General features: G+C 40.9%; 1 protein-coding gene across 2 annotated transcripts in view; it reads right to left on the reverse strand.

Annotated features, from left to right (window-relative positions):
• Positions 1 to 18,171, reverse strand: part of pdlim4 (PDZ and LIM domain 4) — a 50,751-nt gene that overhangs the window by 22,745 nt on the left and 9,835 nt on the right. For both annotated transcript variants that reach the window (XM_055017371.1, XM_055017372.1), the window contains exons 2-3: positions 17,274 to 17,425; positions 4,391 to 4,472 (exon numbers count right to left, since the gene is read on the reverse strand). In XM_055017371.1, the coding sequence (XP_054873346.1) occupies positions 4,391 to 4,472; positions 17,274 to 17,425 (234 nt within the window). The remainder of the gene's footprint in view (positions 1 to 4,390; positions 4,473 to 17,273; positions 17,426 to 18,171) is intronic.

An 18,171-nucleotide genomic window follows, 5' to 3' on the forward strand; every position in this document is an offset into this window, starting at 1 on the left:
TCAATAAAGGTTGAAGGTTTTTCTTCCTAGTTTCTTCAGTGCTGCAAGGCTACTGCTTCTGTGAACTTTCCAGCATTTTGCTTTACAATCCCTTCGCTCTGGTGCACCTCATTCTTTTGCATGAAATTTGGAAGCTGTGCGAAGCATCCGATCACAACTCATTTGCCTTCCCAGAGCGATGCAGCACTTCTTAAGTCAGAATTTGGCCCCCATAGCTACACATGCATTTTACACAGTTCCACTTGTGACACCTAACCATTACATCATCCCCCGCCACCTCGCTTTATCACAATTATTTCTGTTTCAGGAAGTTGTGTATGACATCCGGCAGCCTACATATAGCCTCGCCAAGACATGAGCACAGTTCTTTGGAAAGGCATCACACAGTTCCACTGAATTCCTCAAACTAGTGAAAGAAACCATAAAAATGGTCACTTCACCCAACAGTATCCAGTCATACTTAGTGCATGTCCAAAAATATTGCATTTCCTCATCGAATTTTATGAGAACCTCCCGTGTTCCCAAGGTGAAAGGAAACACCTCATAGCTTCCATGTGTCACTTCCTACTCAGTAGCAAATTCCCACAAGTGAGACTGGAATTTCCAACGTAGCCAGTTGGTCAAGCAGTCATGAACACAAAGGAAAATGTTAAATACGGAATGTCCTGAAGGACGCAGTCAGTGGACTCTTTATTGTGCTGAAGTGGTTGCGTTGCTGCTAGAAAACAATGTCTTCTGATGCTCACTTTTGCAATTTTCTCTGTTAACGAGTCAATCTCTGTGGTACAAACACAAATAAAAGCATGTGGTTATGTTTCAGAGAAATGACTCTCTTTTCTGGTATGCCTCATTGCTTTCAGTTCTCACCCTACTAGCCACAACATTTATCCTCAAACTGCAGGTCAAGTTACGCAGTGGAAGGTAAGTTCTGTGTAACACATTGCTTCACATCTTTGCCAGCAAAATCACAAACTGTGTTGTCATCCTGATCCAGCAATTTGACACTGAACCTGGCTAATCACTGGAGTAACCGTGAGCCAACAGTGTCACATCACACAGTTTGCTTCAGTTGACAGGAGAGAGGTCGCGGTGCATGTATCGCTTCCAGTGTTTCCGAGGAACAATCGGCATTGTTATGTGTTCAAGCTGTATCGGAATACAGAAGGAAACAAAGAAAAGAGCGAGCTTCGGTTTTTTATGTGGCCCCAGGGAGCGGATGTTTCCTCCTTTCATCCTCACAAGAATCCACCTGAGCGTGACGCTGGAGTGGCCCTGACTTGGTGGTTTCCAGCTGTCCAGGTTCACTTCATTAAATGAGACGCCAGAGAACATTTTTAGACTTCAGTGAGGGAGAAAGGAAGGACTGCATGAGATGTTACAGTGATACACAGGGAGGTACGAGGACAGATTTAAGGAGAACAGAGCATGAGAGCCCTGCTGTCATGCACGTCTGTGTTTGTATAAACTGTTGTAGCTGATGGTTCCTCTCAGGTATGGTATTTCCTTGTGTTAATCAAAGCAAGATCCGAGCTGGTGCTGAGAGATTGTGGCATGAAGGTCGCAGCAGAGTTCTGCTCATTTGCCTGATATGAAGACTTGCTTGTCTTCAGGCTACACTGTGAAAATAAACCCGTAAAAAACTACTTGAAAATCTAGCAGCAAGGACACCATCCATCCATTATATATACACCGTTTAATCCTCATTAGGGTTGCAGGGGGGTTGGAGCCTATCCCAGCTGACTTGGGGTGAAGGCAGGGGACACCCTGGACAGGTCGCCAGTCTGTCGCAGGGCTACATGTATAGACAATCACACTTGCATTCACACCTACGGGCAATTTAGAATAATCAGTTAACCTCAGCATATTTTCGGACTGTGGGAGGAAGCTGGAGAACCTGGAGAGAACCCACACATGCACAGGGAGAACATGCAAACTCCATGCAGAAAGATCCGGGGAAGGCCGGGACACGAACCAGGGATCATCTAGCTGCAAGGCGACAGTGCTAACCACTATGCCACTGTGCAGCCCGCAAGGACACCAGAAAAAACATACTAAAAAATGATGGAATAAAATGTCCTTACATCGAATAAATCCACTGACATATAAATATTTGCTTTTTACATACAGCTAAACTGTCTAATTTTAAAGTCAAATATTGTATAACATTATTTTTTGTAAAAAAAATGATGACTCTTGATGTGGACATTAATTACAGATTTGCACAGGTTTATTTTCCCAATAGTCAACAAATTAATACTCATTTTCTGATATTATCCGTAAGATTATCAATAAAAGCTTAACAAAAAGTATTTACAATTTTCGATTTTCAATCCTTAATAGACATTTATTTTTAAATAATGGCAAATTTCTCTAAAATAATATTTTTTGTTTCAGATTTAATGATTCCAGACAAACGTCGTATAAGAACGAATTTCCATTTGTAAAAATTCTGATCTTTGATGTGGACATAATTGACAGTTTTGGTCTGGTTTTTATGGTTAGCTAGTAAATTAAAACATTTATTTTCTGGGGTTTTACTAGCAAGGAAACAGATTTTTGGCATTGTAGCATTCAGGACAAATTAATGCCCAATGTATCCCACTAAATGGGAGTTTGGGCCAGTCTTTTGAAGCAGAATCTCAATTATCCACACATGTTTAGTTTAACGTCTGTGATATCATGAATAGTTGTGTATGTGATTGCCTGGTTCCAAAACATGTAATTTTGACTTTATGCCAAAGGTCAACTCACAAATCTCTGCATTTACTCTATTCCCAAAGTTCTGATATAAAGTGGTGATTCATATTTGTACTGCTTTGTTCAGGATTGTTGGCCGATCACAGGTATTCTTTGTCTTCTTTATATAAAAAACCTACACCTTTCGGATGCTTAGTGTCTCTAATGAACATGTCATTCATCTGCCTCTCCAGTGAGTTTCTCCAAATCCAATGCCTTAAAAAGCAGCTGGCAATAGTAGTCGATGATCTCATCGCTGGGAGACTTCATTGCGTTCAAGTTCTGGTTGCAGATGCTCTCTAGTTCACAGCGAATCTCCCACAGAACAGAGCAAAGACTATTGTTGTCAGTGGAGTTGGATCCATCCGCGGGTGAGATTCACTGGAGAGGATGATGAATGACATCGAAAAGCAACACAACAGCAACCTGTCGAGACTACAGCTAGGAAAACGTGTGATTGGACAGGCTGGGTTTGCTGGTTAGCGCTGATACTTACAAACCCTAAATGAGGCTGTAGATCCTATGCCATCATTCACAATATAAAATTATCAGTTTGCCCACCCATGTGCTAAAGCTTCTTTTGCTTTTGGCTCTGTAGCTCAAAACAATACTTTCCTGTAAGATGTCAGCCTCTCATTGATGAGTGGATGGATAGATTTCCCTTCAGCTCTTTGTGTGTCACCCTTTTAGAAAAGGATACGAGGGCTCAAAGACACACAGATCGGTCCTGACCTCACATTTACCACACAATATTTGACAAATGGACATCTCTCACATGTCTCAGGCACAATATGCTCATTGTCTGTCTGTTTCAGTCACACAATCTCCATCCTCACAGCATATGTGTGCACACACACACACACACACACACACACACACACACACACACACACACACACACACACACACACACACACACACACACACACACACACACACACACACACACACCTCTTATTCTCTCCATGCTTGGAAACCTGCAAGCCTGCCAGCACTGGAGAACTTGGAAAAAGATCATCTGCTAGAGTTCATCATGCCTCGAATATCCTTTTGGCAGCTCATGCGTTTGGAGAACAATCAAGATACTATTTCGAAAGGGTTCCAGCGCACAGTGGGACGCATTATCTCATTTAAAATCATGTGAATGATAGTGTACATGCAAATTACCGATCCAGTGTTGTGCCTGTTTCCATAGATTCTGTTTACCAATAAACAGAGCAAAGAGCCTCAAGTCTCACACCCAGCAAACTGGAGTTTAAAAGTTATGTCCCCAGATGTGATGTAGCCTCTCTCGTGGCTAATGTGGTAGCTTGCAAAAGACTCTAATCCGTAGCAGTAAAGTCCAAACCGAGTTGAAATGAAATCAGTCACGAGAAATGTGCTGCTGAAACATCACCATCAGTCACTTTGTCTTTTAAGGTGGTGGAACAATAGAAATAGATGACACAAAAGCAAAGATTTCGCCACCTAACTCTACCAACGAGTTCTTCCCCTTAAGTATGGTCTGGCGTACCATGTTACCCTGTTAAGAGTGAATTCTGAATAGTGGACCTTTGTGTTGGCAGAATAAGAAATTTAGGCAGAATGTTATGTGAGTTTCTAAAGAAATGACTTTGACTTGTTCTTAGGGAAATCCAGAGTAAACAGTGTTTACCTGTGAGTCAGGCTCCATGTAAGGGCTTGTCTTCCCATCTTCACTAACTGTTGGCGACCACACTCTCTCTCCCGTCCCCGATCTGAAAGACAACACCCATGAGAGAACGAGACTGAAAGTTAGATAAATCATATGCCATCCAACACCCGAGCAGTCAAGCATGTCATCATTTCTGCTGAGAACTACGGATTTTTCTTTGCTGTTTTTCCATAGATGGTCTGTAAAAGTGAAACTACTTCTTTATGTGATTATCTGAAAAGAAAAAAGTGAGAGTAAACTCTGTCCACTTTAATCCTCTTGAAGTTACTGTATGCTGGGAAAGATGTCGACTTTAGCTTCAAATGATGTCCCATAGCTGTTGTCTAATATTAGCAGAGCAGGTCCCCTCTATGTGCCAAAACACTCACAATGCTGCAGTTAATAAATCATACACGGTGCTGTTACTTTGTATGCATGTGGATTTCTACCTTTGGCAGGTTTCACGTTTGGAATAGGATAAAGCTACTTTCCGTACTTTTTACAAAGATAAAGTCCTCAACACATCATTACTCCACTGCTTGAACTGTCGCTGGAAGGACACGCTGCATTTTGGGCCGTGGATTCTTCAAGTAGTGATAACTGAATTACTGGTATCAGAGGCTTTCCCCCTCCTGTGTAGATCACCAGTAATTGACTCCAGTTGCATACACTTATAGAAAAATACATGACTTATTGACTCACTGCAATGATAAAATACATTATTTACAGCACTGCTGAATGAGCCTACTGTGTACTGATCAGCACGGTTTGACATTATTTATTTAATCCTTTTAAAAGGAAGGAAATAAAATGCTTTGGTGAAACCACAGTTACTCATTTCTCAGGCCGATAAAACAGTGTGATTCATTCCCATTGGCATGCTCACTTGCATTACTATTTCACTTTCAAGTTTACACACTGGAGTAGTGTCATATAAAAGATGGAAAGGGGAATTCTCTGGTTCATCTGGCTTTTGTTGCCATAGCGTTGGCTGTTAAATGGGAAGGCATCCAGCTTCCAAAAGGGTAACACCAGGACACCACACACAAGAGCAGCGCTGGTGTGTGCGTGTGTGTGTGTGTGTGTGTGTGTGTGTGTGTGTGTGTGTGTGAGAGCTTTTCTTCACCCTCCTACCCTCCATTCATCCACACCTCCATCCGCAGAGACATAAAAGCTACTAAACGCGGCTGCATGCATGAGTTGACCTCACAGAGGGGAGAGTCGATGTCTGAAGAGGTGAGGTCATTGGGCTGCAGCTGGCACAGTGTTGGCTGAGCTGAGGCAACGCTTCAGATATGAACCACGGAGGTGTTGCTATCAAGGAAGCTCTTATGAGGCGCCGAGCGTCTGGCAGATGAGCAGCAGCTACTGCGTAGGACGATAACCCCCCCTTTCTTCCCTTCTCCTCCACCAATTCCTCCACCATTCAGATACAGACAGCCTTCATGTTTTCAGATTGTTTGGTTGCAATGGTTACCGCACAAACAGTCTATTGAAAGTGCAGCACGAAGAGGCCCATTTGCATTGACATTTCAGAAGTGCAAGACAGAAACACGGAATTTACCGTCCAGTTCATCCATAATAATGGAGTTCTGAAGGCAGAGGTGTGGGTGGAAACTGTGAGAGACAGATCAGTTTGGGATTTACAGCAACGTTAGCGCTCATTGAAATGAGGGTCAGTCTGAAGAAGTACGTCATTAATGTCTTTAAAACCAAAAAAAAGAAAAATATTCCACTTGAAACACAACTGCTCCACTTCTGAACTTTTGGCCGTTATTTCAGTTCATAGGCTTTATCCTTGAACTCAATGTTATCTCTCACTCTAAATATTGATTAAAAACAACAGTGACGAAAGATACGTCATGCCAGATTGGAAACCGTTTTGGCGTGTCTGAAATGTAACATAAATAGCCACAGCAGAAAGAAACAGTCTGTTGCACACAAGTTTGATCAAGCACAATAGATTCTATTGTTATTTTCTGTTTCACTTCCAGCATTGACTCAGTCTGTGAGAGATCGTTTTAGGGTGTATCTGAAAGATGAGGATCATTTTGCTGCTGCTAAACATTCATTAACCTGTTGATTATCTCCGCAACCCAGTTATTCTTTCCACTACCTCTGTGTCTGTCAAATGATAAAGTACACCTAGTAAAACCTGCCTGGAAATATCATTTAAAGTTTGCTGATAATGAGATCACCATGATCTGCAAGGCTATAGGAAACTAGGCATTTTCTATGAGGATCTAGTTTAAGATCGAGTGTCTTTACTTCCACCTCCTCCAACTATTGCCAAAGAATACTCAGACTGGACAGACTGTCGTGGCAGATCGATGCACCAAGTTCCTTAATATAGAGTTACAATAAAATAAAGGATAGCGGTGAAAAGTGTTGCCTTAGACTGCTACCCACATGCCCCACTTTTTATAACAACTGTATACACCAATGTCAAACAAGGTTGAATTCAAACTAATGAAAATACAACCAACAGACAAATAGTGAAGAGACCACACGAGGATCCAATTCTGAAATCTCATTTTGGTAAGCAAAGCAGAACAATAAAAGAAAGATCTCAAAATCTCCTATAAAATTTCCACATAAAATAACCAATAAAAATGGGTTCATGACAAGAAGACTTAAAAGTAAACAAAACAAAAGGAAATATACATATACAGAAAGTAGGGCAGAATAAAGAAACTCTCAGGTCAACACAATGATTTCTTCCATTCTTTCCTTTGGTCATATTTTCCCTTGCTTGACCTTCCCCTGCCAGGTTGAATTTCCTGATTGTGGAGATCTGGTTTTAGCAGCGGTAGGATGAGTTTACTTTGGCTGCACGGGATCACCATGTTTCGAGGAGGAGCACGAGACAAGAAAAACCAAGCACCCTCAAATTAAGATGTGGGTGATCACTGATCATGTCAGGGTTCACTTAAGAGTCTTGCCTCATTGCCTTGCTTTATCAACTCATCCAGGGAAGGCCGGCTTTCAGCTCTCTCATACATCAGACGTAACCGGAGCTGCTCCTGTGTTATTTTGCAACGTGAGAGTTTAAATGCTTTCTCCTTAGGGAGTAAGAGGAGACGATCACCTTTTAAAGAGCAGTTATGGAGGTCTCAGCAGCAGACCTCAGGGGCTCATTTGGAAAAAGTCCACATCTGGGTGCCGACTAGCTCAATGCAAGAGGGGGAAAGGGTGGGAAGATGGTCCTCTGTACCCTCAATCTCTTCTTTCAGCAGCACATCCTCTCAAACGCCACTGACGTTGCATTTGTAACCACAAGAAAGAGACCTTGAGAGAGCATGAGAGGAATGACTAGATGAGGGGAGGCATCGCTGCTCATAGTGGAGGGGCATGTAAAAGAGTCGGTTCCTTTGGAGGTGTCTTTTTTGTTTTTGTCCCAGCTGGAGTCCTGTGCTCCTTTGGTCCCATGCAGCCTCGTTCATAATTCCTCAGCCGTGAGTCACGGGTCGCCGAGTCAAAGCGAGACAGCAGGGGCAAATCCTCCGCGAAAGGATCTAACTCTGTGTCTTTTCTCTGCCGGTTTTCTCTGATTCCATCCAAATCCTCAGCTCTGTTTCTTGTTTTGGTTTGACTCTCCAGATGATGATCAGATTTATATTTTTCTCTCTGCTGGGCTGGATATGCACTCATACTGCATGCATTACATATCCCCTAAAGCCCTGATCCCAGCCTTATTCCTAACTGCTGCATAGCTAACCTTACCTTCATGTAACCCGAGTGTAAAACACCACAAAGACACTGATGAAGAACATGATTTGTGCCTGGAAGCTCTGTGATACCAGTAAGCAACTTTTGGACCTATTCAATACTTTAATCAACCCCCGCTGTTGTTGCATCTATTTTTTATTTTGAAACTCTTATGGGAAACATAAGTATCAAAATACAACATGAAAAACATTTGTAGCTTTGCTTTAATGTTCTTGCATTGAAACCTTCTGCTGCCATACGAATAAAATGGAGATGAACAGAGTTTCATTTGCGATGCTCAATTACTTCTGTATAAAGCAGTTCCAATGAAAACTCTTTATAGCGAGGTCTGTGGATTACTCTGCATAACCACAACTCTGAAAGCTGCTGTTTTGGATATGTCTATTTTCATTGTTTTGAAAAGCACAAATTAAATTCCATTCAGCCTCATTGAACTGAAGTTGTAGCCAAATCCTAGAGATGCCAAAACTGAAATTATATGCATGCTTACTCGATTGACAAATTACAGGAAAAATCAATGGAAAGTGTCTTAGTAAGGTGTTGGGCCACCATGTCCTGCCAGAACAGCTTGAATGAGCATTGGCATTGATGCTGCAAGTCTCTTGGACTCTACTGGAGGGATGGAACGCCCTTCTTCCAAAAGATATTAACAGAATTTGATGTTTTGATGATGGTGGTGGAGAGTTTGCTGTCCAATAAAGTGGTCCAAAACCTCCCGAAGGTTTTTAATTCGGTCTGGTGAAGGCCATAGCATATCATTTTTATGCTCATCAAACCATTCAGTGAACCCTCGTGCCCCATGGATAGAAACACTGTCCTGCAAACGACTACTTCCATTGGGATAGAAAAGTTCCATCAGAACAATTTTGCATTGATTTTCAGTGACCTTTTCCTCAAAAGGCAACAAATAATTCCAACAAAATGCCTCCAACTGTAGAACAGAGCTCAGACCCCATCACTGCAGGGATCAAGCATTTGTTGAAAATATGGTCAAAATGACTCATCTTACCACTTTTCTACACCTATGCTTATGGTTTAGCACCACTGAACTCCCAAATGTGCTTTCATTATTTCCTAATAAGGGGTTATGCAGTGCGACTGTGCTATAATAACTCTCTCTCTGTGCGATTGTTGGTGGACTGTTTGTGCTGACAGTCTAATCACATCTTGCTTTGACAGAATCAGTCACCTGAGGAGGACATCATCCAATGTGCACCGCTGACCACAAATTCCACCCTATTTACTGATACATCTCCCATAGATGTCACTTTAGTCACTGTTTTTATGACTGAACCTCCTGCCATCTGTTCCCCAACAATGACCCAGCCTGCATTTGCCATGTTTCTCTGTTACTTTTAACATTGTATTATTTGGGTGAACTGACCTTTAAAGTTTTCAGCCATCAGCAATTTTCCTCCCACACTGGACCTGGTCCTAAATTTTCTTTCCTACACTAAGTAAAAGTGACATAAAGACAACAGAGTGTCCATATTTCACAAGATTTTTTTTAGGATCCAAGAACAAGACAGAGTAACACACACAGCGCAGGCATCATGACTCATTTTTCAGCACATTTAACTTGCCACCCCAGCACGACTCTTTCCGAACGGCCCGACCGGCACTGGAAACACACACCCCAACCGCCATCATCTGCCTCTCAGGCTTCTGCAGCCACATGACTTTCTCCAATAAGCTCTGGCAGAAGGAGGGAAACTGCAGGGAGGTGAAGGCGCCGGCATGGACGGGACGGAGGAGAAAAAGATGAAGAGGAGCTATTAAAAGAAAAGTGGATTAGTAGAGTGGGATTTAAGGTTTGGAGGGAAGCAACAGGGTACATGGAGGTCAGAGCTGAGGGAGGTAAGAGATGAAGATCCCAAACAAGTAGGAGAGAATAGAGAAGCGATGAGAAAGTTTCCTCCACAGCTGGTTCATGTATTCAAAGACTCTGTTTAGGTCTGAGGATATACAGACCAGGCAAAGCAGACATGACACAGTCTAATATGGGCCCCGTGTGTCGGTCCAGGTTTTCTGACATTACAGTAAACTTGGACATGTGGAGCGGGTGTCAGCCATTTTTCCTCCTCGGTGAGACGGCGCAGCTCCATTTGAAAATTGATGCCAGGAACTAAAAGAAACGAGTGAGGGTGTTTCACCTCACAGAGCAGCGTTGACAGGCCTGCATCAGTGGGGAGGCCTGATGGAAAATGGAAAGCTGTGCCTAAGTGTTGACCTCAGAACACTTTTGTTTTCCCCTCCGTGTCTTGCCTTCTTTCATTTCTTTTTTTTTAGCTTTCCTACTGTTCTTTCTCCCCAAATCATCCGCTTCATTCAATCTCTCATCTTACCTCCATTTGTACGAATGTGAAACCATAACTATACAAGCGAGCACGTGTTGATTGAGATTGTACTGTATGTTCCATTTCTGCATCAGTTTTCTTTTGTGGTGGGATATAGATGGGTTAAAAATTCATGTAAACGTCTCAATAAGTCAAAGAAATGTAACAAATGAGAACATCTCTAGGACATGGGCTTTCGGTAAGTATTGCTATACCTTCATGGTGACCACAGAAGTTACTGTAGATTGAGAAAAGTATTTGGAATAACAATATTGCTCCACTTGAGTTTCGGAGACTTAGGGAATCCAAACCGAGGAGCACTGTAGCTTTGGAGGCTTTATGTGGCCAACACACAAAAAAAACAAGATCCGCATCTTTTAATGTCTTGACATGCAAATATTTGCAGCTGAGGATGATGGAATCAAAGTTATTTGAGTCAAAGGACCAGCAAAGCTACCACAATTCATCCAGAGAGAGACACAAATGTCTGCACCAAACTTTACAGACAGATTTTCCTCAGTTCACCCAAAGATATTTTGGAAAACCCGTAGTAAAGGTAGACAAGAAAAAGCAGCAATTCTGGATTTTACAGATTGAAACATGGAATTTTCCTTTAATGACAGTATAAAAAAATCCACACAAATGACTGGAGATGCCGGCTCATGCTTCATGATGCCTCTTTACGTCTTATTCAGCTTTCACGAGTTTCCCGGGGCATCTAACCAGAAACCCCCTTTGACGCTGAGCAACCCTTTAAAATGCTCCATCACAGAAATTATGAAAAATGCGGGTTGTTAAAGTTATAAATGCGCACACTTTACAAAGAAACATTCTTGTGTTACACAAGACTTCAAGCTCAGATGCATCCAGTGTACTGTAATTTTGGTTCACAGCAGACGTGTAGACTCATATATTTGTCCATCGGCAGCAGCACCAAATTACAGGTCTCCTGTTTCTTGTGACTGTTGGGAGTATTTTATGGCATAGTCTTTTAATGAGGGCTGAGAACTGCTGTCCTCTGAAATATTATTTTCTAGTGAGTCAGCATGGGTTCCTCCAGTCACTCCCATTGGGTTTTTTGACTACAGAATCAATGGTTGCAATTAAATAATCCTCAGTTATTTCTGTAAGCCACAAGCAAAGAGCATTTCCAATAAATTTAAATCCCATATTTCACATGTCCTTCAGTGAACAACACACACACTCATCTTTTACATGTAGACATGACATCCCTATTGTCAGGATAAATAATAACAAAGGCTTTGAACAGACTGCCATGTGGTGTCTTTTTTACTGCTTATTTCTGGGAAAACTTCTTCAAGGCTGAAATGTGTCAAATATTTGGTTTAGCATCGTGCCTTCTGTGGATTTCTTGGTAGTCAAAACTGTGATCTTTAGTCCTGCTGATGAATGTGGAATTCCGTAGGTGGCTTTATTTTGTTTGTCCGATAAGTCATAGTGACTGTTGCTGTTTATTAACACAGGACATCCTGCATGGCTTTTTGTCCTGGGAAGAGGTTACAGTGTACCGCCTGTTTTAAGACACCGAAGGCAAAGTTTAAATCACAAAAAGAACTGAGCTGTATAGCAAAGGTGTTATCAACACCCTGCCTTGATTGATAACTGACTTTGTTTTAAAAAGCCATAGTCCTTGATCCCTTTTCTCCATTATACACAGCAGGAATACACAAAGAGTATTCCAGAATAATGACCCCTATGTGAGCGAGGGAAGCTGAGCTTTACCGCACTGTCTGTTTAATTGAATTTCCAGCTATGCACTAAGCAGAAAATGCTGGCTGTAAAATAGCACTCTAAGCAGAGAAGAGCCCATGTGGATTTCTCACTTGCTCTCTCTACGATTCGCTGCTAATCTACTTGGCTTTAACGTCCTCCTCGTGTCGCTTTTACTCTCTCTCATCATTGTTCTTCTTTTTCCTTTCCCTCATAATTCCCTGCATCGTTCCCAGCACCCCTTTTACTCTTTCAAATATTCCCCATCTAGTCTTTTTCATGAAACAATCCTTAACTTTTAGATCAGTTTTTTAATCAGTTTGGTTTCTTCTGCTTCTTCTATCTGCCCTCCTCTTCACCAGCATTTCATTTCAGCTCGGGAGCCAAAGGTGCATGCCTATCTCGCAGACATGCCTTTCCCTCCTCCTGTCCGGCAGCAGTTCATGCTGTAATTATTCAGCAAATATATTGCAGAAAGGTCACATTCCAGCAGCTAGCCTTGTCCAGCCTCTTGTTATATGACCCTGTAGCCAACTGTTATGTTATCAGCTCAAATGGAAAAGTAAGGAGGACTGATGCTGGCTCAGCTGTGGTTATAATTTAGAAGAATTATTTGGAAGCATTTAAGGTTAGTTAAGAAAGTTTTAAATATCACTTAAAGCCAAGTAACTCTCTTCGAGTTTTCCTTCATGTATCTTTATAGTAGATGTTTTAGAAAGTTACTAAATTAGATTTTTATTGCAAAAAATGCTTTACTGAAACAAGGACACCGCACACAAATAATGAAAACCTCCTCAACCTTGCAACGTAAAAATTGGAAGCATAACTTTAACTGAATTTTAAAAAAAAAAAATTAACCATTATTTCACAGATTTTACCCATTTTGTTCAATTACAGATACTAGCAGTTTTAGTTTTGACTTGGATTTTATTGTCCAGCTTTTTTGTGACATTTTAATATTATTTTCTCATTGTGACCTGCCAAGGGACTGCAAATGGAAATTAGCTTAAAGCTAACTCTGGTGTAATACATCAAATGGCAACATTTATGTTTAACATTGTACATGATCCCTTTTAACATAAACTGATTAATAATAAATAATAAAAGCTAGTAAAACTACAAAAACTCATGAATTTACCCTTAAAAAGAAACTGTAAAGAACAATCCTACAGAAATTTTGTATTTTTACAAATGGTAATATGTTTTTTCCACTTCTTTCTACAGTTAAATCCATTAAAAATCCATTATTTTTTGAAGGTTACAGTATTCTACCATTTTTAACATTAATTTCCTAGCACCTTTGCTGCCAGAGTATTACTGTTTTTTGTGTTTTTTTTGCAGGATTTTATTTTATTTTTTAATAGTATACACATTGTGCAGAGAAGCATCACTCAATCCCACATTACATCAACTCAAATGATGAAGATTCCATTTTCCACTTTGGTGTAGCCATAAAATAATGGCGTTTAAGGTTTGAATATGTCAGTCACCATGAAAGATCTCCAGCGATGTGATTAAACAAGCAGATAAAGACGAAACATCTATGCTGCATATCCATCACTGTCAGGAGCGCCTGCTTTAATCACTCAAACACACCTCTTCCATCCTCTAATGTGTTCAACAGTGTCGACTACTTCAGGGGGAACTTAAGCTGAATTTGGGAACATTAGGATGCAAGTGGTTAAGTGTATGAGTGCCCTGTTTTCTGTGCTCCTGCAGCTGTAGAGGAGCTCCTGCTACTTCATACATCCTTAAATAAATTTACAATCCCAATGTGGACAAACCACTTAATGCTCAAGCGCTCAGCTTGATATATGGATGGATGGTTTCGACTTCAGGCTTGTGGGGTTGGAGGGGTCATTGCATGCCAGTACCGTACGATGAAACATTAATATAGCTCACGAGAAGAAGAAAAACCTCAAAGAATTCTGTATTATCTGGCAGATCGTATTAATCCAGGAGTGATTCTTACTCACACTGCATCTGTGAGTCAACTTCATGTTCCAGATCATTATAGGTAAGTAAGACGGAGAGAGAAATTGAGAGAGACTGTGCTGCCCTAAAAGGAGAGAGCTGAAACACCCGTTGGCAGTTTTCATTTGTAACCGAGGCCTGAAACCACAGTGTTCTTCATCCGAGAGGACGGGATTCAGAGGTTGCCAGATTTGCTCTGCACTTTCCAGCGCTCTGGCAACCCAAGTAACCATCTAATAGAAATGCGGGAAGCAACTGACATTTCAGTTTTTCCTTGCGTAGCCCCTCATCCCACCTCTACCCCCCTCCGTCATTAACCGTGTAGATGGATGACTTCTGCTCTGCTATGTTGACAGAAACACGCTGCTCCTGTCCTCCGCTTGAGGTCACATCATACATCCTCACATACTAAAATGGCGCACCAGTCTGAAGGGGCTGGAAGACAATTTTCCAGCTCATGAACTGTTAAAATGCACAATATCGACCTGTGAAGTCCATTCGAAAAGGTCACTCTCTGACTCACTGTATGTACAAGGCTCATTGATTTTGACGGCGCTCTGTGGGAGCAGCGAGTCGATCATTTAAAGCGTCGTAAACCTGTCATCTGTCACTATGACTCCACTGTGCCAGGCTGAACAGACCCACCAGAAATAGAAACAATATGTGTTCCTGGACGAGAGGCAGTAAATGACCTTAGTCATAAAAAAATTAAAAAATAAATAACCTGTCAAGTCTTTCAACTCAATTCACTTAATGAGCCTCAGAGCAAAAACCATGAGCAGCCTCTGCTGAGGGTCAAAGCGGTGATGACTGATTAGAAAATGACTAATGCTCAACATTTCCTGATATCTACTTATTCCGAACGTTAAAATTCCCATCAGGTCATCCCCCATGGAAACTATGCTGAACGTTCAGTGTGTCACATATTCTGAGCCTTACCGAGCGACTAACTGGGGTGTTTGTGTCTGGGACGTCCAACGGAGTCCACATATGATTGATCCTCATTATTACAACGACTGACAAAGATGGTTGAATATCAGTGTTTTCTGATTTGCAATGTCTGTGATTTAAGTTTAGCAACCAAAACTACTTTGTCAAGGCTTTGGAAAGATTCTAGTCGTGGTTAAGCTCAACCATTAATACCGTCTTTCTTCCTGACTGAGTGTTTAGACAGAAAAGAGCGTCTTAAAGTTGAGTATTTTCTGCTTTGTTTTGTCCATTCTCCTAAACCAAACAACTATTTAGTGAATAAAGAAATTAACTGACCACTTTTGTTTAAGTTTTACTAATTTTTCACTGCTATATAAAATCCTGCACTTTAATGGAAACAGCACAATTATGACTAGATATAGAGGGAACTAAAAACTCATATATAGTATATAATAAAAAGTTAAAATGCCAGAAATCGTAGAAAAGGCAGAAGTTGAATTTTCTTAATTATCTATTTAAGAAAAACTGTGTCAAGGTGTCCAGATGTGTAACCGATAATGAAAAAAAAAGTGACATATTGCATATTATGGACATTTTTCTGTTTATATTTAGAATTTGTTTCAAATCTCCCTTAACCCACTTTATTCATATCATCTTCTATCTAATCTGTGTATGCAACCTGTAGTTCAGCCGAAGAATTTTTGTCACATTACTGCTGATTACAGCTGACTGTCAAAATTTCTCGTTTTTTTGCCAAGGATTTGGTCATTTTTCCTGATGGAACGATACAACACTCTTCACATGATCCAAGGACTGTCAGAAAGTAAAAATCTGACAATTTTGTCTGTTTTTACAGTTTCTGGCTTTAAAAAATTGTGCAATTTTGCCATTTTGTAAAAAGATGACATCCCATTTTAACTTGCTAGCGGATTTTGCAGGTATAGATAAGATGAAACTGCTAATTATTTCCTCCACAGTGAAACAGTCACCGTCATATGAGAAGCTACAGGGCAAAATATTCTTAAATAGCAATTAAACAAAAATCTGAACAGCTGTCATCTTGTCTCCAGTCCTCTTAAAGTGCTCTGTGCACTATCAAGTAATGACATTTATGACTATTAGTTAGTTATGTCTATTTTTCCATCCATTAAATATGAAGAGCTTTTCTGCAGCTGGATGCAATTTCTTTCATCACACTGTTTTTTAGGGAAATGCTGACCAATAATCTCTGGCATTGTCATATCATCCCAAGAGCAGGAGTTGCTTCTTTCAGCTGCAGATTAGTGATGCAGTATTTAGTTCCCAGTCTAAACAAGAAGCTCTAAACTGAGGTCTTAAAGTCAAAATATGCATAAACAGAAGCATCATATTTTAGGACAGAAATGATTATTTTCACGATGGATTAATCCGGTAAAAATTGCCCCTGATGGGTGCCCAGATAGCTCAACTGGTTGAGTGGGCTGTAGTCCCCAATGCAGCAGCCCGGGTTCCATTCCAGCTCACAGCCCTTTGCTGCAGGTCTTCCCTCCATTCTTCTCCCTACTTTCCTGTCTGCCTCTCAACCATAATCTGCCAAAAATGGCCTAAAAATGTATATATTGCCTCTGGTAACAGTTCAGTCAATAAAATGATGATGAATTGTGAACAAAAATGCCTACAACCCAAAACAACATCTTCAAACTGATTATTTTATCCAACTAGAAGCCCAAACCCAACTCAATGCAATAAAAACAGGTCATCAAATAATCTTATTTTAACCCTCGTGTCGTCCTGCGGGTCAAAATTGACCCGGTTTAAAGTTTGAAAATGTGAGGAAAAAAATATTTTCACAGTGAAACTTCTGATGTCCACATTTTCAACATTTTTGGGAAATCTTTGAACATTTTCTGGTAGAAAAGAAGAAACGTTAAAAATGTTTCTTAAGAACATTCACAAAAAAAAAAAAAAATCAACCAAAATCCAGTGAAATTTGCTGGATTTTGGTAGAATTTTTTTTGTAAATGTTCTTAAGAAACATTTTCAGAGGTTTACTAAACAATGAAATTAATCATGAGTTGCAGGTCTACTTGGCAGGAAAAATAATCATCATGTAGGTCAGGCAAATGGTTTGACCGCATTAGCGAAGCTGTCATTTCTCTAATGTGGACAGCATCATGTTTCCATACCTGCTGATGCTGAGTGTGAGCTGCTGAGTGCAGTTTTTGATCCTGTTCTGAGCCTCCATGTGTGTCATGTGCTCTGTGCTGTCGCCGTTGATCGCCAGGATGGTGTCACCCGGACACAGGTCACCTTGGGCGGCCTTGCTGCCAGGTGTTACCTAAAGATAACACGCACGCACACACACACACATACACACACATACACACCGATCCAAGCACACCCAAGAAAAGAAAAGAAAGAGCTGTTATAAGTGGTGTCAAACTGTCTGTATGGAAGAAAGACAAAAAAGAAGGAAAAAGAAAAAGACTACTAGCGTGGGAGTGTCAACACAGAGGCCAAATTCAACAAAAGCACCTCTCTTTTGATTTATGCGATATTGCCTTAGGCAGCGCTCTAGGTTTACGCTTTCAAAAGCCAGCAACAATGACACTGGGAAGTAAGAGGCCACTCAGCTTCGGAGGTGGTGAAATATCTGGAAAGAACAGAAACATTATTGTACGTCTGGCCTTTTGAAAGCCACTAAAAAACTAAAAATGTGCAATTTTATGATCGCTCAGCAATTACATCATTCGAAGCCCTTATAGAACGAGTTCAAGTCCACGAGTTGAGCTGCATGTGAACCTTGAACATTCACAACCGTATCTGAGTAATGTTTGGTTCATTTGCAAGCATCTGCTCAATAAACAGAGATATTTTTTCAATTAGTGTCTGATCTCTTTCGCTCTTGTAGAACACATGTCCACATCGCTTTCATTTGGAAGACCTCCTTTGAGCGGTTAGACGGAGCAAGTTCCTCTCTGTGATCTTTCATTCCTGAAACACTGTGGACATTTGAGCCCCTCAGGGAGGCAGCGGGGGTGAGGTGGTGAGGAGTAAAGGGGGGAGGACAGGTGTCCCAGTGGG

This window comes from Amphiprion ocellaris, chromosome 14, assembly GCF_022539595.1.
Source record: "Amphiprion ocellaris isolate individual 3 ecotype Okinawa chromosome 14, ASM2253959v1, whole genome shotgun sequence".
Lineage (NCBI taxonomy): Eukaryota > Metazoa > Chordata > Actinopteri > Pomacentridae > Amphiprion > Amphiprion ocellaris.